Genomic DNA, 22287 nt, shown 5'->3' with positions numbered 1-22287 from the left:
TGTTTTGCGGTACAATCCCTACTGTTAATCTTTTACGCAGTGTTGTGCTGCAGTTATCTGCACAAAATCCTTTCAGACATTTATGTCTTAATTTGAGACTAAGCAGTAAATGCATTTTATTGTTTTGTAGCCTTCAGCCTTTAAAGTAAAATTACTTTAGATCTTAGTAGTAAATGGTATAAAAATACTTTATATAAACTGACATATGCCTCTATCTTTGAGATGAATGTCAAATGGGAGCCTAACTGGAAGCCCTTAGAAGCTGTAACTAAAAGCTCTTCACTATCTACTCCAGAAGATGACATTCAAAACATACCTGACATTTAACAGAGGAAGTGGAGCTGGAATAATAGCTGTGGCTTTAGCTCTGAACCCATCAGTTTATTCAAATATCTGCCTCCTTCAGGTGGTGATTCTTATATAAATAAAGGATAAAAGAGGCAGGAAGTTAGGTGAATGTTTGACTCTTGGCTAGGAGGTTGATTTTGAACATGTTATGACTGTTGGTGCCACAAACATATGTGTATACAGTATAGCCATAATATCAGGACCAATATAAAATCAATGCCTGATACATGATTATGGAGTCTGAACAGCAAATGGAAATACAATTTGATCTGCAACTTACACAGAATTACATGAAGATAGGCACAGATAGGCTCGTTAGGTCATGTTAGGTCAACTGATTAGCTGCTTGGAAGATCATTTTGCTCATCAAGTAATCATTTATTCATAAAGCAAAATACAGAGAGAATTTTCTGCTTCTTTTGTTGAAACTGAACATCTTTCAGTTTTAGACTCAACAAGCAATTTAAAGAGACATCGTGTTGCAAGTTAAATTAGCAATAAAGTAAAATAATCGACAGATGAACTAATTAAAACATTAGTCACCCTGACAATCTCAACACATTTCACCCAAAACTGCCTCTTTACTGTTAAGTTCATAGACCCATGAACTTACTTACTGTATGGTGATCTAATTTTAAGATGCACACACTCAATTTTAATTTTTAGCTGCTAAATGGATTGAAAATTAGCTCATCCCCTGCTGCCAGTGCTCCACGCAAATATCCACCCTGAGCAGCTGCTAATCATATTAAAAGTGTACTGTGCAACAGAGCAGGACAATACTTTAAGTTCATGTTTACAATCTACATAGGTGGAAACACATCAGGAGAGATGCCTAACAAATTAAAATGATCTTGTCTAGGGTGGTTGGATATAAAACATTTAATTAGCACAATAGAGCTGGCCTTCCTGCCCTGATGAAAACTAATAATTCACATTACCATCTTTTTTTTTCCTTCTTGACTTTACACACAGTAGCCAAAGGAGGAGAAATCCACTTCAGAGAGGCTAGAAGGAGGAGACATCTGTCGGAGGATGATTCCATAGCAAAAGATTTTTGGGAGATGAGGGTCATACACCCACTCCATCCCCCGGTTCTCACGTGGTGCTTCGACAAAGAGATGAGTGAAGATGGATGTGATGATGACAGGGGATGAAGGGGGTGGCTGGTGAAGGAGGACAAGCCCTAGAAGCTTATCCCGTTCAAACCGACAAGGAAAAGGAGTCTTTGAAGTGGGAGCAGACTCGCCCTATCTCAGCCTCCTGCAGCCACCCACGCTGTCCCCTGATGCTTTACCAGAGAGAGCGAGAGATGCAGAGAGCGTTAGGCGGAAAAGAAAAAGAAAGTTAAGGAAAAAAGAGAATATAGAGGGAGGGGGAAGCCATGCGAGCGGATGAGGAGACAGGGGAAAAGATGACGATGAAAGAGAATAGCGGATGGTGTGAATGATGAGATGAGGGAAGGGAGGGTGAATGAAAGAAACAGTGACAGAGATGACAGCACGAGGGTGGAGGAAGAGAAAGGAAGAATGAATCAAACACAAGACTGGAGTCAATTAAAAGAGAGGGAGACTTTCAGGGATGAACAGATTTAGAGATGATAGTCACAGAGCGAAAAAAAAGGGAGGAATAGTTGGAGCCACAGGAAAGAAGGATGACAAAAAAATCAGTGTGTTGGCCACGTGATCCTGAAAAAGGGTTGACGAGGTTTGCAGAACTGCCAGACTGGTGGTAATTAAGCAAACTGATATACACACCCCTCCCACATGAACTAGATACAAGCAGGAAAGGTGGAGGAAGGGTGGAAGATTAGATGGAGAGATAAAGGCAAGGAAGCCATGTGAGAAGAGGACAGGAGGGGAGGTAGTGACGAGGAAAGGAAGAATAAGGAGGAGGTAAAAATGGAAAGAGATGTAAGGAAACACAGCAGAGGGATGATGGGAGGATGTAGAAGGATACGTCACTGGGACTTTCCCTGAGCTTCTTTTTCCCTCCTCCCTGTTTTTCAGAGTGGGTGGTGGGCAGAGAGGAGAGACTCTCTCTGCAAGTCACGCACAGCCGCTCACCACCTTAGCTCACACACTGTTTCTCTAACAAGACCCAGGACTCCTGTAAGAAGGCTGCTCACTCAGTCAATTCAGATACGGAAGAAGAGTGTTTGTTTTTATCTGTGGTGCCTATCGGAGCTTTTAAACTCTACAGAGGACATTGATTTTGACAGGTTCTCCATTGAGAGTACACCTCTTTAATTGGATTTTACATTGACTCTGGGCCTGTGCAGCGGTTGTGCTGTTTGGGGAGAAAGAAGCTCTAACTTCCCTCCTTGTGCTGGATTTTACTGTTGCTGGCGTTCACCTGAGGCCACTCCACTTTTTACCCTTTTGGAGATGAGATCCAGTTTTATGCAAGTCAAGCCCGTAGCTACACAGCAATGCAGTGTGAGTGTTTACAAGCTGATGTGTGTGTTTGTGCATGCATCCGCACATGGTGTACCGTTTGTCTTTGTATCTGTGGTGGATATGGGGTGAATAGTGTACTTGCAGCCTGTGGCAAGGACTGTCGTGTTTTAGCGATAAACATCACTGATCTGAAATGGTAAGCACAGTTTTCGTCCAACACTGAGGCTTTTTGTTGACTTCATAAATTATAGAACAATCCAGCCAGCGGGCCTCATTCTGGTGGTAAACATTTTCTCTGTGAAAGTTGCTGAAACGGTTTTTGAAATGGAAAAAGGTGAAATACCAAACCCCTTCCCATTCTCATTGATGTCTGACATTATTGAATAAATAGGTAAAACTTTGAAATGAGGCACCCATTATAGAGAGATGTGACTGTGTTGTTCATGGTTAATAATATTTCCTAATGCTTTATAGGCTATTTTGGGTTGTCAGGTCTCTCTGGTTGGTGTTTATCCTCTCTATTCAGAAATAATGCAGAGATAAATGTGGTGGAATGTAACTTATTATATTTACTCAAGTACAGAAATACTCAAGTTTTTCCATTTTATGCAATTCTACGACATTACTGTACTTTTTACTCCTTTTATTTGATAACTCTAGTTTCTTGTTACCTTGTACACTATTTTTTGATTATCTGATTATTTTTACAAAATATAAATTAACTAATAAATTCTGACATATTATTATGGACTAAGCTACACAGCAAGGTAAGGTAGTTGGAATTAGCTCCGACTTTACCAGCTGCAACATCAATGATGCTTACACATGAATGCATTATTAGTAATTATAATCCAGTGATATAAGATATACTCTGACATAGGTCATTCTGCATAATGCACACTTTTACTTTTAGTACTTTAAGTATATTTTAATGCCAATATTTGTACAATAACTTCAGATTTTGATGCAGGGGTTTTACTTTACATTGTGGTTTTGATACTTTTACTTTAGTAAAAGTTCTGAGTACTTTTCTCAATGACTCAAAGGGATTTTTCACAACCTAGCAACCAAAAAGTTGTTCTTGTTAATAGCTTACTCAGTAAAAGAAAGAAAGCTTTATTTAAGTATTTATTAACCATTAATACAGCCATTAGTTAGTTATAACTTATAAACCCTTTACAAAGGGTTTCTTATTGAAATGAAATGTAACTGAATTTAGCTATTTAGCTAACATTACCCTTTACAGATGTATTCTGTTGTGAATGCTCTTGTACTATGAGAAGGCATACTTTTTGGATAAAACCACAATAACAAAAACTAGAGTTTTTTCTGTTGGTCCAAACGTTACACGTTCATATTCATGCAGTTTTATTTTCTTACAGCTCTAGCAGTCTTTGAAATTTAAACACCATGCTAGCATCCTTCGCTAGCATCCTCTAGGAAGAACAGTGGTTGGTAAAAAGTTATGATAGAAATTTCATGCAGAATAAAGTGGAGGATGTTTTGAGATGTATTGCTGTACAGTACAATATAGCCACATGTCAAAAGATGATAAAAGATTTCTTGGTGTAATGACCAGGATTATTCCAAAGGAATATTGTGAAACCTTTTTGTTTCATACACTCCTGCCCCTCACACCGTTAAAGTTATAAATCAAACACTCTCTGTGCTTATTTATTATTCAGGGCACATTATTTTCCACTTTGGACAAGTTAAACTGCATTAAAAAGTCTTAGCTAATGACAGGCACCAATATATCCACTGGAGTGTTTTCCACAGAGATGCTCTGACCCCTTCAGCAGTAATTTCCTGTTGCTGTCAAGAGCCTCTTTAATTAGTTAGATGTGCTGGAATCATAACAGACCTCCCCCTGCCTTCTTCTCTTTTCCTTTTCACTTCTATATATATCACTCTGCTCCGAGAAGCAACCAGCTCCAGGGACTCCTGTATGTGTGTGTTCAAGCAAGTTCCCTTGTGAGTGTGTGTGTTCGTGTCGTGTGCAGAATGTGTACTCACTGTGTGTGTGTGTGTGTGTGTATGTTCGTGTCTCTTGTGCAGAGCATGTACTCACTGTGTGTGTGTGTGTGGATGTGTGAAGCTTTTGGCATGCATGCATGGAATGAAATATTCAGGTGACAGGCAGGCACTCTGGTCCTGGAAATGTCTTTCTCTTCAGTGTTTCTCCTCCTCCTCACTGCAGGGCCACTTTATGCAATTATGCTGGCAGGAGTTTCATCTCAGATTTTGCCTCCAGTGTTCCTGCTTATTTTGCTTTTTTTTTCAAGCAGCAGTCTCGCTAAAATGAGATATCTACAAGTTGAAAGAAGGAAACATACGTATATATGGTTGTTATTATATAGAGACACAGATAGAAAATGGAGGATAAAGAGCAGTGGGGCGGATGGGAGGTACAGAGTTGTCGTTGCCCACAGGCTCGAGAGCACTTTCTGCATTATACATCAGCCTCTTTCTTGTTTTTTTGTTTTTTTTTTCTTCTTCTTCTTCCTTCCTGTCCCAAGTAACTGCAGGAGGTATCAAAGGCATCAACTCTTCTTTAACCTCTACTGGATCCATTTCCAGTTGAATGCTGGAGCACAAATGAAACACACAACTTCTTTCCGCTCTAACCAGTGCAGGCATTGTGTGGATCAATGCTGAAGGCTCTCAGGGCAAGCCGGCTCCTCAAAGAAATGTGGTGCCCTTATTGTCACAGTGAAAGTAGCTTGAGAGGCTGTATGACATGGCTGAATGGAGTATGAATGGGCTGCAGTGAAAAGTAAATGAGGTTGTGTCCTTTGGTATTTATAGGCTGCCTCTCTAACAGGTCCTCCACTGGCCTCTAAATGAGTTGTGTGACCTTAACGTTGGTATTGACAGTTGAATTTTGGCCAAAGAAAATGGCTCCATCTTCCCCCTTTTGGCCTTTCTGGTGACAGGTGTCACATGAAACAGCATTGTATCTGTGAATATGAGGAACAGTCCAGATAAAATGTTGAATATTTATAGCTATTATATTTATTGTTCTCACATTTTGCAAGAAAACATGGTTTCAATTTCATTTTTTTTAGAAGCCAAAATAAATAAATAAATAATCCACTACATCACATACAAAAGATCAAAGAAAAGATCAAAATAAACACAATATATATCTATTTTGTTTGGTAAAAAAATAACCAACAATGAATTAATTGTACAAAAATATTACCTGTGTAGCCAAAACCTGATATTATATTCTTCTGTGCCTGTTGTCCAAAAACTATGAAAAAGACCTTCTACTCTCTGAGCTCACATAGACATTATTTTAATACAGCTGAGTGAAGTTCAGTCTTCTTTCTGTTCACACTATAGTTCCTTTGGAGCTCGCAGACCTTTACTGCTTTGGATTATGGGTAGCTTTTACTTTTACAAAAAGGTGGCTGCTGCTATACTTGTCTTGTCTTACTAATTTGGTTAAATTAGTAATATAATGTAGTGAAAGAGAGAGAGTGAGGGGTGGTGCAACACCATCTGAACTGTCTACAGCAGGCCTAAAATACAATGACAAAATGTGAAGAGAGCACTTTGTGTTTACTGTGTACAAGTTAAATGAACCGCAACGTGGACTTGAAGCGTACCTCAAGAGGTGGTCTCAGTGAATGGTTTGCTTGTTGGCAGCACTGCAGGCTGTAAACACCCCCCTAATAGACACTGTTTGCACCAAATTATTTTGAAAGAGCAATGGCCAATGGGGAAACTCCAACTCAGTCTCGTGGCATTCAGCTAACCAATGGTGGAATTATGATCACTCACTCACTCAGTCAGTCAGCGACTTTCGCAATGAGACACAATGAGACACACAGTTGCTCTGGGTGGGACATTGCTTCATTAACATGCACACAGTCACTGTGTTTTATTTTTAGGCAAACCATTAGCACTGTTCTTCTGGAAACACTCACTAGCGCACCAAATGTGTATTAATTCTCAACTGAAAACAGTCCCCAACAAAACCACTATTTACTCCCATTTGAGTAATGTTTGCTAAAAACCACAGTGCCCAAGTCTTTAAGGAAGTATACTCTGAAACTGTGAAGCTCTATATTTATTTATTTATTTAAACTGAAAATCCATCAAATTTGCTACTCTCTTCTTGTCGTCACAGCACCAGCCCGGGCTAGAGGACATCAGCCCCACTGAAGAGGTGACAGATACAGAGGACAATGAGGAGGAGGACCTGGGCGTCCTGGATGACCAGCGGAGCATCATTCTCCACCTGCTCTCCCAGCTCAAACTGGGCATGGACCTCACACGGGTGAGGAGAGAAAAAGATTGTACAGAATTGTGAGGATAAATTTGGATGACATGAATGTACTGTTCTGAGTGTGTAAATGTTCCTTAAATAATTTTTTCTTTGGGTTTCCTAGGTGGTGTTGCCTACCTTTATTTTGGAAAAGCGATCACTGCTGGAGATGTATGCCAACTTCATGGCCCACCCTGATATGTTCCTGTCAATCACAGCTGGGGCCACAGCTGAGGACCGTATAGTCCGCTTTGTGGAATACTACCTGACTGCCTTCCACGAGGGGCGTAAGGGAGCTGTGGCAAAGAAGCCCTACAACCCTGTGCTGGGGGAGACCTTCCACTGTTCCTGGGAAGTGCCTCGGGAAAAAGTCAAACCTTTGGTTAGATCGAACCAAGGGTCAACTTGGGAGCCAAGCAGGGGCCCCAACAACACACAGCAGGGTGATGACTCACCAGGTGGTTGCTACAGAGTCCGATTTGTGGCCGAACAGGTGTCCCATCATCCACCAGTGTCAGGGTTTTACTGTGAGTGCCGGGAGAGGCGGATGTGTGTCAACGCCCATGTGTGGACCAAGAGCAAGTTCATGGGCATGTCTATAGGAGTGTCTATGGTGGGAGAAGGTGAGTCAAAGCACAACACGAAACTTATAAAATACTGTAGATGTGGCAAGAGGGCAACATAAAACAATCTTATGACAGCATCATATTTTATAAGCTGATCATATGAAATATGATCTTTGAAATAGTTTGTAGAAATATAAAGTGGCATGAAATAATAAATATAATTCCAGGTGATTTAAAACAAATTTCAATTAATATACAATAACAATCTTTGATGATTTGAGGTCTTTCTGTTTATTGTTTCAAGTGAAAGGTGCAAACATTTTCCCCCAAAACACTGGCTGGATTTCTACTGTAAAAAAATAGAAGTTCATAAAACTTTGCTTTTTTGTCGCTGGTCAGGTTGAGATTGTTGTTTTTCATGTTGTTCAGCAGATATCCCATTAAATTTCTTTTGTTGGGTGTCAGGGTTTACAGGTAGTGGCCACTGTTGCACAATACTTTTTTTTATCATGATTTATGAGATTTTCTTCTCTTTAAATTTTGTACTTTTCGTCCAGCAACCTAGGTGACTACTATTCAAGCTGCCATATGTTGCTTTATCAATACAGCAATAGCAGAATCTATTAACACATATTTCCACATTTTATTCATTCTTTTTTGTATTTATTAAACCTTTATCTATACAGGGTAGGTTGGCTGAGCTTACCATATAATCACGGACGAATGCATAATTAAAACATAGATCAGACAGCATACAATGTGCAGGCTCAGTGACAGCAGTCACCAGCACATAGGCCACTGCATAAATAGTGTTCAACTTGTTATCTCTCAAATGTGTGGCTGCTTCTGTAATTGTGATTATTGTAAAAGCAGATCATGCAGCTGTATTAGTTGAAAATACTGTAAAATGCTAAATGAAAAGTTCGCAACAACATTAGCCAAAACAGGGAAAGAGGTCACAAGTCAACCCTGACCTGTACTGAACTAAAAGATCCACACACTTAACTGGGATATTTGTTTAACAACACGACAAACTATGGTTGAGCATTGAGCTGAATCACCACCTGCAGCAGTCTCAACAAAAAGAACAAAAAGATTAATTTAGACAAGAACACTGCTCTTAAAATAGAGCTCACCCTTGGTAACATAAATAGTTGCACTTGTTTGTGAGAAGGTGTTTATTGTGTTAGCTGAGTAACAGGAAGGACAAAATGTTTAAGAGTCTCTGAAAATAGCTTTTTGCTCTTCTGGCAAATGTCTCAGTTTTAAACAGTGTCGCACTGTGACAGTGTCCTGCCCTGTATGAAAGACTATGAGACCTCTCCCATTGCAATCAATAATCCAGTCCTCTCCGTCAGCACCATCGGACCACATACAGTAGATCTTTTGGGATGAGTCACCCTGAGCGGAGGCACAGGAAGTCCTTGAGCGCAGTCGACTTAATCTGGATACATGAACTGATTCAGTCCGACATTCCAGCTCAGACTCACTGTTCTCCTGACCACCTGTTGGCAGGTTATGACGCAGCAGTTCATCATCATGTACGGGGGGCTGATGCTGCCGCCGAGAACATGGTCACCTTCACCCCAGGAAGTATTGATTGCAGTGTATTTTTGCAATGTCTGCTTCGCTGATAGCAGTTGATATTGTATTTTTATGAATGGCTCAGATGTGACTGATTGGCAGTGAGTCAGCAGCAGGAGAGGAACAAAGGAACAGCAGCTGATGGTGCCAGACCTATCCATATCCCTAACCTAAAATATAAAGCAATACTAAAGATTAAAGGCCCTGCACACCCACGCAGGTCTGGTTGATCATACCTGCTCAGGTTTTATTTGTGGGAATCAAACGGATGCTGGGATGATAACAGTGTCACCTGCCCCGCAACAAAGCTGACACCTGAGTGACGGTGAGGCAAGTTCAGTCCAGTCTGTGCATGTCCACACTCTTGAGAAAAGGTGTGATTAGCTTAAAAAAGGAAAAAAAAAAAAAAAAAAAAAAGTGAAATTACGTGGAGGGAAAGATTTGCAGTGACTTTGAATTGCCCCACACTTCAAATCAGCTTCACCTCAACCAGCTACTTTAAAATACCGCTTACATTTTAACACATCAATACCAAAAATAGTCCAATTAAGTTGTATATTTAACATAATCAATTCTTTTACTTTCACTTACTAGTAACAGAGTATTTTCACATTGTTGACTTCTACTTTTACTAATAAGTAAAGGGCCTAAATATTGAACAACCATTTATCTATTGTGTGGCACATCTTCAGTAATGATTGGTTATCCGCCCGGTGCTGTCTTCACATGACAGCAAACTGAAACCTAGTCAATATCATAGAATGGCTCCAGGCCTTTATCGTGACTCTGAATCAGTTTCTCTCTCTGTCTCCATATGACCAGAATGGCACCACATGGAGTTTACCCCTGTGGGCATTTAGCAGTGAAACATAGCTGCACAAGTCGTCTTTTGTAAACATGTGATGTATATGAAAAACAGAAAACTATTCATGGACTGGACACGTGAGAGGCAGTGGAAAACAGGAAAGAATTAGTTATTTATGACAAATCCACTCAAGCACTGGATGAATGGGACTGATGAGAAGTTACACACACTGAGAGTGTAGTTCTAGCCTTTGACACACATGGCCACATAAAATGGTATATATGATATTCTTCACAATGGGTGGGTAATTCATTATGTGTAATAGACTACTGCTGCCTCCAGTCAGGTTAAATAATGTAACATTTACTCCCTACACACCCAGGACATGTGCGTAATTTGGTTTAGTCACAGCGCTTCAGAGATTGTTGAGAAAAATTAATTCTTACATAACATTACCAGTATTTGAGAGCGCTATGAAATGCGTAACCTAGTCATTACATTTAATTTAATGTGTGTACTGGATATTCAGTCTCTGTTTACCTATTGCTTAAGTCTCTACACCGCCTGATGCGTTTTACAAGTGCATAATGAAAACCAGTGGCAGGCACATAACATCTACATACCAGGCCCAGAAATTAGATTAGTGCAACATTTGATTATACGTTTGCACAAAGAGAGGCAGTGTGCAGGGAAATCAGCTGGCTCGACATCAACACGTGGGAGGAGAAGAGGCTCCTCGACAGGCCTCACCTGATTTGAACTGCTGAGAAAATTGAATCATCTCCTCCAAATTGTTACCTAATCGCATTTGAAGTTTTCCGAACATGAGAAGATTTCATGTTTCCCCCGTCATAGCTTCAAAACCCCCTCTCACTTTTCTTCCTTTCTCCTCTCAGGAGTCCTTTGTCTCCTGGAGCACGATGAGGAGTACGTCTTCACGTTGCCCTGTGCCTACGCCCGCTCCATCCTCACCGTGCCCTGGGTGGAGCTCGGGGGCAAAGTCTCCATCAACTGTGTCAAGAGCGGCTACTCGGCCACCGTCACCTTTCACACCAAGCCTTTCTATGGAGGGAAAGTCCACAGGTGAGTGGTACTGTGCGTTTCTTTCTCCCTCACTGCCTGTCTTTCTCCATCCATCTCACTTTGAGGAAAGACATGAGCGACTGGTTCTTCTTTTCTTTCACTTCAGTCATAAATACTGTGACTAATGAGATAATCAGGAACTGACAGTGTCTTCATGCTCCACTGTGTGATTAGATTAATAAATGTGACTTGCATTGGCCATTTGTTAAATATTGGATATTAGACAGATTATGTCACCTACTACTGATGTAATGAGGCTTCCTCATGGGCAATGTCTGCATAAACACAGTCTGTAAATCCTGCTGTGGAAGTTCAGAACATTTTACTCACTTATTCTGCTCTTTTACATGTTTATTTTCCATGTAAAGGTTATTCAATATGAAGGATGTGTTACCATGTTGTTAGAAAGCTGCTTCCTTATCCAACTTAACACCCTTCCTGTGTCTCATGTTGATATATTTTTTCGTGATCTTAATATGTAAGGAAACACAGGAAATATTGATTTGACAACATTAACATAATGTAGCACACAAATTTTCTGCAATTAATTAAGAGAGAGACACAGTGAATTGATACTTCCAAAAAGATGATTTATTAAGTATAATTATGAACTTTCAGCATTATATCTCCCTCAGGTAATGACCTAGAAGGTCCACAGGTAGATGTCACCTGATTCAAACCAGGCGTGAATCCCAGGTCGAGCCCAACCATTATTAATATCACATCAAATTCTTTACAACACAAAACTCAGTGATATCAGTTCCACATCTTGGTAGTCATCAAACTTGAAAAGTAAGATCATTAGAATATAGTGATATCAATAATTAATATAGTCAGCTACATCTTACTAAGTTATTAATATAAAACAGTTTTTCAAAGCATGAGTGAGTGATCGAAGAACAGCACCATGCTTCCTGAGATTTACCATAAAGCAACTTCCTTCTGCATCTTCTTCTTTCATAATGAATTATGCTGTGTGGCATGGTATAACTGTAAAAGCTGACAAACTCCTTTGTGATTGAAAGTGATGAAATAATCCCTCAAAGTCTGCCTCATACAAAAGTGAACTGTCCTGCATGTCACAGGCGGTCAGAGCAGTTTTCTAACAACAGTCTCCCTTCCTTGCTGATGCAGAGTGACGGCAGAGGTCAAACACAATCCGACCAACACCATCGTGTGCAAAGCGCAGGGTGAGTGGAACGGCACGCTGGAGTTCACCTACTGCAGCGGGGAAACCAAGGTGATCGACACGGCCAAACTTCCAGTCACCAGGAAGAAGCTGCGACCTGTGGAAAAACAGGGGAGGACAGAATCCAGGTTAAAAACTCATCATCACTGACTTTATATAATTTTCTACACAGGTTAAATCAGGCAGTGGGTAGTCCCAGATGGAGGACATGCTAATTCACTTTCTGTGTGTTTTACCTGTGCCTGTAGGCGGTTATGGCAACATGTCACCAAGTCGCTGAAGGAAGGGAACATGGACGAGGCCACGGAGCACAAACACAGGCTGGAGGAGCGACAGAGAGGAGAGGAGAAGCAGAGGGCAGCTGATAACAAACCCTGGACACCCAAATACTTCACTAAAGAGGTACAGTGTAGGGAGATAAGCTTCTTAGAGGAACACTACAACTGTGATACGAGGCAGACTGTCAATCTGAGAGTGACCTTAGAGTGATTCTGTGTGCAGCGCTCCGAGCAGAGAAAATGATTCTACTCTGTGTAATACACAGACCTCACTATGAACAGTTTTCATTGGGATTGCTGTGGTTCTTCTGAAAACTGATCGCAGCAAAGTCTGGATTATCCAGAGCAACCATGACCCCTTTTGAGTTCCAGGAACTTTATGAAGCCAGACAAGCTAAACTAGTTATGTTACATGTCTGGCTCTCAATTTAATAATGATACCAGTGGAACCCAGTGCTGCTTACTTTGTGAATAAAGCTGCACACAAGCTTTGGCCCTTTTGTATCTGACCAGTCAGCACAGCAAACTCTGTCACAACGGTTCCTGGACCAACACAAAGTACCACCACCAAAGCAGGAACTTTTTTTGGCACCAAACAGGAACTAAACTTAGTTCCTGGTCCTCTGGAAAAGTTTCTGCAGTGAAAACAGATCATCAAATGTCATATTCCCAATCTTTACAAACAAAATTCCTTTTACTTCCATTTCATTGTGGTGCAGTCAGAAAACTCACATCATATATTATACATAAAATAAAACCAAAGTGGTCTGCATGGCCGGACCATTTAGGTCTGCCGTTCATCGTTCTGCATCGCTGCTAACATTTTTTTTAAGGGTCTAATAAATTTCCTTCTCTCACATGTGCAGGGAGATGGTTGGATCTACAACAGCCCACTGTGGAAGTCGACCTGACAGCAGAGCAATGCTCTCTTCTCACAGACAACAACCGAGATCCTGCCTCCACGCGCTGAGGACGGAGGTCAAACGGAGGGAGCGGCGTCTCACGCTGACCTTCAGACCTGAGCTGTAGACTCTCAGAGCGACACCATAGAGACACAAACAGAAAACATGCAAGGTGCCAAAAGGGATCTCCACTGTTACAACCAAGAAGGGGTTTAAAGCTCTTGGGACAGAAGTACATTTTTATATACAGTTAATAGTATTACTATTCAAAGTAGAATATTTCTATTTTTCACCTTGCCAAGGCCTTTTTTGCACATGCACAGTAATGAAGTTTGCCACTGGTGTTTTACTTTTTTTTAATGATCAGTATGTTTTCTCAGACATGTCAGTGTTTGGTTCAAAGCTTTTAGTTTGTCATGCAGAGTTAGAACGAATTGATGGAAGTTCCCTGTAACACATAATACTGTAGTTGTAAATGAGTTGTTTATAAAAGCACTTTTACCATAGAAATAAATTTACTATTTTATATCTATGGCTTTTACCAATCAGGGTGGTCTCTAAGAGCTTTATGGGAAATAAGAACACCTAACCAGATTTAAATCGATATAAATCCAGAGGTAAAATGAGTAAATGTACTACATTAGAGTGTTAGCATATATATATATTATTATACAGTACATTACAGTGAGCTACTAGAAAGTAAAGGTCCTGATTGTTTTGTCTGCACTTTGAATGTATCTGGACACATTTTAATATTAAGTATGTTACTTCCCCATCTTGTACTGCGGTACTACACACTCTTTATTTTACCTTTTATATTTTGCCATGTTGCTTTTACAGTATCATCCACTGCGTGAGACGCCTCTGCATAAAATACGCTTTCCATTACTACCTCTCTCAGTCAGCTGTTGCAGCCATTAGCCAATTTTTCTTCTAAAAGAAAACACTGGTTTGTTTGTGGCAGAATGTCCCTGGTTGTCTTCTAATCTTTTCTGTATCTGTGCCCTTACAATGGCACTCCTGTAATAATTAGGCAGCCGCTGCACACCCACTTACTACGTCTCCTTAGGTCGCCTGTGGTGATGAATATGGATGAGCCGGCCTGCAGAGACACACAACCGTGTTCTCACATCTGGGGGCTGCTGGGAGGTTGCCTTTGTGAAGATGATGGGATTATCTACCAGAATAACAATCACAGGGAACTGGGGTAAGCAGCCTGTTGGACAGAAAAGGAAATGCAACGGGTCAATCGACTGTGGTACTCATATTTTCACAGTGCATATTTGGTCAATTATGCTGCAAATTTCCAGACTGAAAGGCTTTCCTAAAACAAAGAAAAGCAGAGATTAAATGAGAGCAATTAACAGTATGTCCACTTCAAGTTCTTCTTCACTGACTGTTTATTTTTTATGGCCTTATATTGTTACTTTTTTTGTCATAAAAGGACATTCACTTAAACTCCTCACTGCTTTCCCTCTCAGATGTATTGTAGTAAAGGTATTTTTAGTCAGGTGAATTTACCAGATGCCAGTTTGTAGCCTAAGCCATTACAGTACATGACGTATTACATTACAGTACAGTCCAGTCCAGAATAAACCACTGAGAAAACCTGTCACCTTCTTCCATCCACTGTTCATTCCTGTTAATGACACTCGCCTTACATGAAACTAACAAGCAGTTTTGTATATCCAAAGGATCCAGACTCACCTCAGTAGACAGTGATTGTGGATGAATGAAGGACTGTCCATTAATAAAGACCTTGTATCTTTTTTTAAATGATCTCCTGTCATTATGAATGTGCAACTATTATATAATTTCCTGCAGTCAAGTGATCAATCACAGTATATACTCTCCATTCACTCTACAGGTAGACCACTTCTGGTTCAGCAGGTTCAGTTTGAGAGAAATTTGTTTTAATAAATGTGCCATCCCAATCATGGACACACTCTTTTTAGCCTTACGGGTGACATAGCCTCAATATAAAATATCTAATCCTATACAACTACATGGACTGTCATAAATAACTAACCCCAACAGTGCTGGGAGAATGAACTACAATAACCTTAGCGATCCCCCGACCAACTACCGCCCCCAGTTTTCAAGAAGTCAGCTCCCATAAGGATACCTTCAAATGAATCAACCACAGCTGTAGATTAATGCTAAAATATCAAATATGCTACTGATAACATGGTAAACAAACAATGCAATCAACGTGCAATTTGGATACATGCTCACATGTTATTAGCATGCTAACATGGCAACAAAGTAGCAGAAACAGTGCTAGTGTTACTTTTCAGATCATGTTTTTAAATTTCAACTGATTAGATTATAAAAAGTTATAAATCAAACCACCTAACAGTAAATAAAGTATTAATACTAGCTCTCCCTTGACAACATTAAAATGCTGCTTATGCAACAAAGAGTGAGTAAGAATCCAAGTATGTATTATATTGATAGGTTTATATGAAAAATACAACAGTCTGAATGAGGCCATTTGAGTACTTTTGATACTTTAAGAACATTTCGCTGAAGGTATGATGGAAAACCAGCAAGACGTACGTGCGGTGTATAAGAAAAAAATGGTGGAATGGCAGATTAACCCATTAACATAAAATCTTATTTTTAATCCTGCAACTATTTGTCAATTAATCCAATTCATTCTGATAATCAATTCTTCGTTTCAGTCTTTGTTCAACCAGAAATGGTAAACATTTGCTGCTTTTAATACTTTTGTAAATGAAATGTAAGATTTTTTTTTAAATACCTTTTTTTTTTTTTTGGTTGAGGAAACTGACGTCAATTCAAGACTTGCAGATATCCTGCTGCTGGCCTTAACACATTCAACTTGTGTTTTATTCAGGGGTTGCCAAGCATGTAGTGTGCTGCTCTGCATACTGGACATGCAAGTACAACCCTTCACAAAAAGGTTCTCAGTAATGTAGCTCCACTGGGCAAACTGGGTTTCGTGTGCTTAAGGCAAGATCAAGAAGAGTAACATCAGGAAGTTATCTGTTCAGTGAAAGCTTTACATCACCCAACCAATATTAGCCCACATACCAAGATTTCATTCAGTGTCCTTACAATGACAAGCATGCTTCTCCAACCCACCACCAACTATCCTCACCAGACTGTGCATTGAGTGATTTTTTTGTACATACTGTTGCAGACTCAGAGGCAAGCGTCTTCATTCAGAGGCTAATGCTGCCATCAAGTGGTTCACTTTGTCTTCATCTAGGTTTAACATCAGATCTGCACAGGAAAAATTGTAAGTGCACAGTACAGTCTAAAATGACTTCATTCAAAAGTTTAAGGAGGGGAGGGGACACCAAAATAACAACAACTTACACAGATGTTTTCATTGAAGTGTGTATTTAAAGATGGCTGAACAGAACAACAATGTAAAAATGTAAACTTTGAAGGTGAGCAGAGATAAGCAGAAAGGGGGGGGGGGGGGTTCTCAAACCAAAGAACGGTGTTGGGGACAGACGGCACTGAGCTACTAAGAAATGAGTGAACTTAGTAGAGGAAAGAACTGTTCCACCGTTCTGAATTCAGAAAAGAACACAAAATGAAAAAATAAAAGGGCAACAAACTGTACATCACATTAAGGCTTAGTCTGATCTTTCTCCTTTTGACAAATGAGAAATCAAAGGACATGACACAGTTTTAGGCATTGTGTAACTGAATAACAATGTGGCATTGTGTCAAAGGTCTGAAGCCTGAAATGGTGACACACAGTTACAGAGAAGATCAAAAGCAAAGAGAACAAAGTGATTCATACAAGATTTTTTTTTTTTTTTTTTAAAGTGTCAAGAAAAAATAAACAGGAGAAACTAATAAAGTCACTTTTTGTGAGATGTGACAAAAGAACTACAGTTGTATGATGTGTTAGTCTTTTGATGTGTCACTTATCTGATAAAAAAATAAAAAGGTTACTGAAGCGTGCACATACAGAAAATCCTTTAGTGTTTACACATGGCATCTGGAGAACCAAAACACAAAGAACAGTGCAGTGCCCATAGAAAAAGTCAAAGGTTACCGCTGATTAGAGCTGTGTCCCAATCCCATTCTGTACACTAGAGCTTTAACCATCAGCCGATTGACTCAACTAGTGCAATAACTTTAACTGTCTAAGTAATTTTTAAGCAAATGCAAAGATATTAAACATTTTTTGGGGTTTTGGACTGTTGGTTGGACAAAAAAAGCAAATACAATATGTCAGCTTAGACTTGACAAATTGTGAAAGGTTTTTCATATTTTCTTACATTTTACGCTCCAAACAATGAAGAGCAAAAATAACCGTTAGCTGCAGCCCAACTATAAACTAATATTACTAACTGTAAACTATGTACCAACTATAGTATTCTGAGGTATTTTAATGAAGCAGATTCATCAAGTGTTAACAGTGCAATCAAAAATCTTGCTAAACTATTATCTGTACCAGCGCTCAAATGATGAATCAATTGACAGAAAATTAAAGGGCGACTCCGTCATTTTTACACATAAAGCAATTGTGATATCATTGGGGTTATCTTGGACTAGGCTTGAGACTTAACATATTTAAGTGAGTTAGTTACTTTAGTGCATTTTGGACCATCTATCAGTCCATTAGGCAAAATAAAACATTTACAAATGTCACCTGTGAAACTGTGACACATTTTTGTTGTTTTATGACATTTTGTTGACAAATTATATAATCAATTGAGAAAATAATTGGCTGATTACGAATGATGATGAAAATACTCTTTTTGTAGCTCTAACACTTACAGATATAATCGAGAATACCTGTTTATTCTAGAGTGAACAAACTAGATTTGAAGGGACATAATTAGTCAATTAAATAATCAATAGAAAATTACATTTTTTGAGTACCGGTAATTTTTCCAGTAAATGGCAAATATTTGCTTGTTTCTCCTTTTAGATGTTTAGATTTGCTCCATTTGATATCATTAGAAATTAAATAGTTTTAGTTTTGCAAGACAACATTTAAATACATCACATTGGGCTCTGGGAAACTTGGACATTATTTGACATGTATAATAACAGCAGGTTGCTGTACTAATGCTTACTGCCATATTTAGAGAACAGCGGTTGACTCTACAGTGTGAATTTGCTACATACTCACTAACCAAGACTTGTACGCAGTGTTGGATTGGGACACAGCTCGAGAGTATCCTCAAGTCTCAAACAATAATGGAAGTTCTTACCTTTCCTGACCTCAGTTAGCATGTCCTCTCTAATTTCTCTAACTTCACAGTTCAACATTTTCTATTTCCAGACATCTTGAAAATTTCCAGTTTCCACTGCCTCAGTCTGGTCGAAGCACCCAACCCGCCCCACTGATACATAATGAGCTAAACAAAACATTAACAAGGTAGACCGTCACAAATGAACGAGGTGATGGTGACCAGCAATGAGGCACTAGGCTTTGCTCGCTGAACTAGAGAGCTCCCTCCGCCTAATTTATTATCACTACTTTTTACACACAGTTGCTTGCTTCCGTCTTTAAAATCCTAGCAGCAGAAATATACAATCTATGCAATTCATGAAAAAGGGGGGAGGGGGGAACGTTGTAAAAATTCACATTCATTCTTTCAACAAAATCTCAAGCCCCTCTGTACAAGAATTATTGCATTCACTGTTCTATTTGTTGTCATACAAAACAAAAACCAAACAAAACAAAGAAACCAAACAAAAAACCCCTCCATAAACAACCACATAATGAAATTAAGAGAAGAACAAAAACTGCATATTTAAAAATCACCACAATAATCCATATATTACCATCCTTTAAGACATTTTCTTTACATAACATATTTACATATTAGGCCAATTTTTTTTTTTTTTAAAGAATTTGTTGAAAAATAAGGGTCAGGGAGCCAGGCAGACATAGATGATGATGATGATGATGATAAAAAGGTTAATATTACAGATGGGCTGTGCCTAGATGGTAACGTTCCTCCATACCGCATACTGTCCTCTGTACACGTGTCAGGAACAAAGTCCTCAGCTTTCACTCCTGCGCTTCCTCACTCTTAGTAATAAGTTCGCATGTGCCATGGAGCAAGGTCAATGGGTCTTTGGTGCAAATGTTCCTAGTCTTCTCTCATTTCCCCTTCACCCAACCCCGTACTGATAAGCAGTTAATTAACGTACCACAAAAAATTAACAGACACCACCAAGTAGAGCAGCCCTATACCTTGCCACACATTCAAGTACAAATTAAAAAAACAAACAAAAAACAGAAAAACAAAAACAAGAGAAAAAAAAAAGCAAGACAGCGGTCCTCAGGATAAAACAGACAATAGTTCTGGAGCTAGCCAGATACGACACTTCAACTTCCTCAACACATTGGGGCGCCCTAATGAGAAGCGCTTGAGACCGAATGGCCCCTGTGTTCTTCTTCATTGGTTGTTAGAGGTTTCTTCGCATTTATTTGTTTGTTTTCCTAGAAGAGTTCATCGTCATCATCATTATTTCTTTTGTAGTTTCTTGCCTTTCCTCAGGACGAGCTTGTTCCTGATGTGTCCTCGCTTCCTCTTGGCAGTCTGCTCAGACAGAGGGGGAAAAAATCTATTTACAAGAATTCTGTAACTGAAATAGTTTGGAGCCAGAATCTATGAGATATAATTAGACATAATTGACTTGTATATGAAACAGATCCTATTCCTATAATCTGATAACAATGATTAATGTTCAGGGATGTCACAAGAACCGATACTTCGGTACCAAGTCGATGCCAAAATTCTGAAAATGTGACGATACTTGTTTTTCTACAGACCTTAGACACCAAAGATACTGTAGATGTCATGGGGACTGGAGACCCTACAACCCTACAAGTGTCCGAGTCTGACATCAAAGTCAAGGACAGGTGCAGTAAACAATAACAACACCATGAGGTGCAGCAGCAGGTCTGCCCGACACACAGCATGGCTGGCTTTTGCTCGTCAAGTTATAGACGAGCAAAAGCCAGTATGGACGGACAAACATCTGGATCTGTATACAGAATTCTGGGTGAGTTTCAGGTCCTAACTTTATATTAACAACACGTCATAAAAATGTTCATGTCCTGAAATGTTGCCATTATTGTTTGTGAACTGTGGCAGCTGGCGTCCAATTTCACTCGTATTTGTACCGACAACCAAATTTCTGGTATCATGACATCCCTATAAATGATTCTGACTGATTTAAAAGGTCACAACAATTGATGACTTTGAGCCCACATTATGTACAATACTATTTTTAAAACTTAAATTGGAGAGTTATTTATTGGTAAAATTCATTAAAGATTAACATTACTCCCCATATGAATTAATTGGTTATACTTACAGTCACTTTACTACACAGGTCCTAACCTGTCTATTATAACATATATATATGTTTTTTTTGCCTTTCCAACAAATAGTCCAGTAATTTTGCCCTTGGAGCCAAAAAAAGTGAAAGATCTAAGATGAATGCACTTGAATGAACTATGAAGCAGTGTCCCTTATCCTGTCCCCACACACATCCAACCCCTTACATATAGTTACAAAAATCAGCTGTCAGCATGTGGAGAGCAGCATATAGTATGTTAATCTAAGCTAAAATAGTTCAAAGAAATCCCATAGAGACTTAGGGAAACTCAAGTCACTGTCACTGCTTTCCATGAGAAAAAGATGCTTCTTGTGAAGGGGACAGGTTCAAATGACAACAGGGAGTTGAACTGCTCTTTAAAAACACTTTACCAATTTTCAGTTAGCAGATTCAGGGCAAACAAACCAGTAGAGATGGGTTTTAACCAATGACATCACAATGATTTTTTTCTTGTGGAGGAAATTCTGTTGTTTGGTACCCTAACAATTAAAACCTGAAGGGCAAAATGAATCACCATCACACACATGTGACATCAATTACTAAAAGGATCCACCTCTTTGTAACAAAAAAAACAAAACAAAACAAGAACTTATTTTTCCTGTTACCTTTTTGGAGGTGTACTTCTGCTTGGGCACGACACTGCGAAGCTTGTGGTCCAGCGGCTCTCTGTTGTCCAGGTTCTTCACCTTGTAGATCCTGACCAGCCAGTGCTCCGAAGTGAACGCCTCCTCCAGGTGCTTGAACTTGATGTCCTTGTTGCCGATCTCAGCGTTACGTGTGCGATCGAAGCCCGGTGGTGTCCGGAAGTCCAGCTGGGAAATAGGGAAGGTTGTCATTTGATTAATTTGCTGGTAGCTAGCAATGTGTCTTGGTCACAAATGACACACAAAAACAGCTTTTTGGTTTTAAGTAATACAGGGTTTCATAAAGTTAGATAAAAGACTTTTTAATACCACATAGAATACAATTTAATACCTGTTTAACGATAATATTGGCTAAAGTATGCTTGAAATACATAATTAATTAAATTAATTTGGTCTGGAACTGGATAAGCAGCAGAATGGATGGATGGATTAACCAATTAAACAAAATTCATTCTATTTAGAGCTGCAACAATTAGTCATCAAATGGACTAATCCACTGAAAGAGATTTGATAATCGATGAAACATTTCAGTCATTCTTCAAGAAAAACTGTTCAACATGCTGCTTGCTGCTTTTAGCTGAAAAATAAAAATATATGCTGTTTTCTTTTTTGTCTTTTACCAAATTAAATATCTTCAGTTTCACACTGATGAATGGACAAAGCAGGGAATTAAAACAACAGTCAAGAGAAAAGACGTAAAATAACTGAGACTTTTTAATACCCTCTGAGCGCTTTTATTGAGGAAACTAAATTCAAAGCTTTTAAGACTTCAAGACCTGCAGATACCCGGTAATAGTTTGACACTCTGGGAAACACTGCTTCTTAACACAAGTTAGATAAGAAAGCAAAAGTTGAACCAT

At 39.3% G+C, this 22287-nt stretch overlaps 2 protein-coding genes and 1 long non-coding RNA gene across 4 annotated transcripts in view; 1 reads left to right on the top strand and 2 right to left on the bottom strand.

Moving 5' to 3' along the window:
• LOC139634289 (oxysterol-binding protein-related protein 10) overlaps nt 1-15206 on the top strand; it is a 70377-nt gene extending 55171 nt beyond the window's left edge. For both annotated transcript variants that reach the window (XM_071500651.1, XM_071500652.1), the window contains 6 exons: nt 6886-7035; nt 7148-7646; nt 10875-11061; nt 12196-12378; nt 12499-12652; nt 13395-15206. In XM_071500651.1, the coding sequence (XP_071356752.1) occupies nt 6886-7035; nt 7148-7646; nt 10875-11061; nt 12196-12378; nt 12499-12652; nt 13395-13439 (1218 nt within the window). In that variant the 3' untranslated portion in view covers nt 13440-15206. The remainder of the gene's footprint in view (nt 1-6885; nt 7036-7147; nt 7647-10874; nt 11062-12195; nt 12379-12498; nt 12653-13394) is intronic.
• Nucleotides 12211-16725, bottom strand: LOC139634291 (uncharacterized). The gene is made up of 4 exons (XR_011693940.1): nt 16589-16725; nt 14293-14646; nt 12487-14240; nt 12211-12347 (listed from the first exon to the last, which is right to left on the bottom strand). It is a non-coding gene; the product is annotated as an uncharacterized lncRNA (long non-coding RNA).
• Nucleotides 16726-16778: 53 nt separating this feature from the next.
• The window catches only part of LOC139634287 (dolichyl-diphosphooligosaccharide--protein glycosyltransferase subunit STT3B), a 79504-nt gene continuing 73995 nt past the window's right edge, over nt 16779-22287 (bottom strand). The window contains exons 15-16 of the mRNA XM_071500650.1: nt 21389-21595; nt 16779-19978 (exon numbers count right to left, since the gene is read on the bottom strand). Of these exons, the coding sequence (XP_071356751.1) occupies nt 19904-19978; nt 21389-21595 (282 nt within the window). The 3' untranslated portion in view covers nt 16779-19903. The remainder of the gene's footprint in view (nt 19979-21388; nt 21596-22287) is intronic.

The sequence above is a fragment of the Trachinotus anak genome, unplaced genomic scaffold (assembly GCF_046630095.1).
Source record: "Trachinotus anak isolate AG129_WGS33_773 ecotype Australia unplaced genomic scaffold, CSIRO_AGI_Tana_v1 ptg000016l, whole genome shotgun sequence".
Classification (NCBI taxonomy): Eukaryota; Metazoa; Chordata; class Actinopteri; order Carangiformes; family Carangidae; genus Trachinotus; species Trachinotus anak.
Note: the sequence above shows the minus strand (reverse complement) of the source record. Positions and strands in the feature narration are given on the sequence as shown.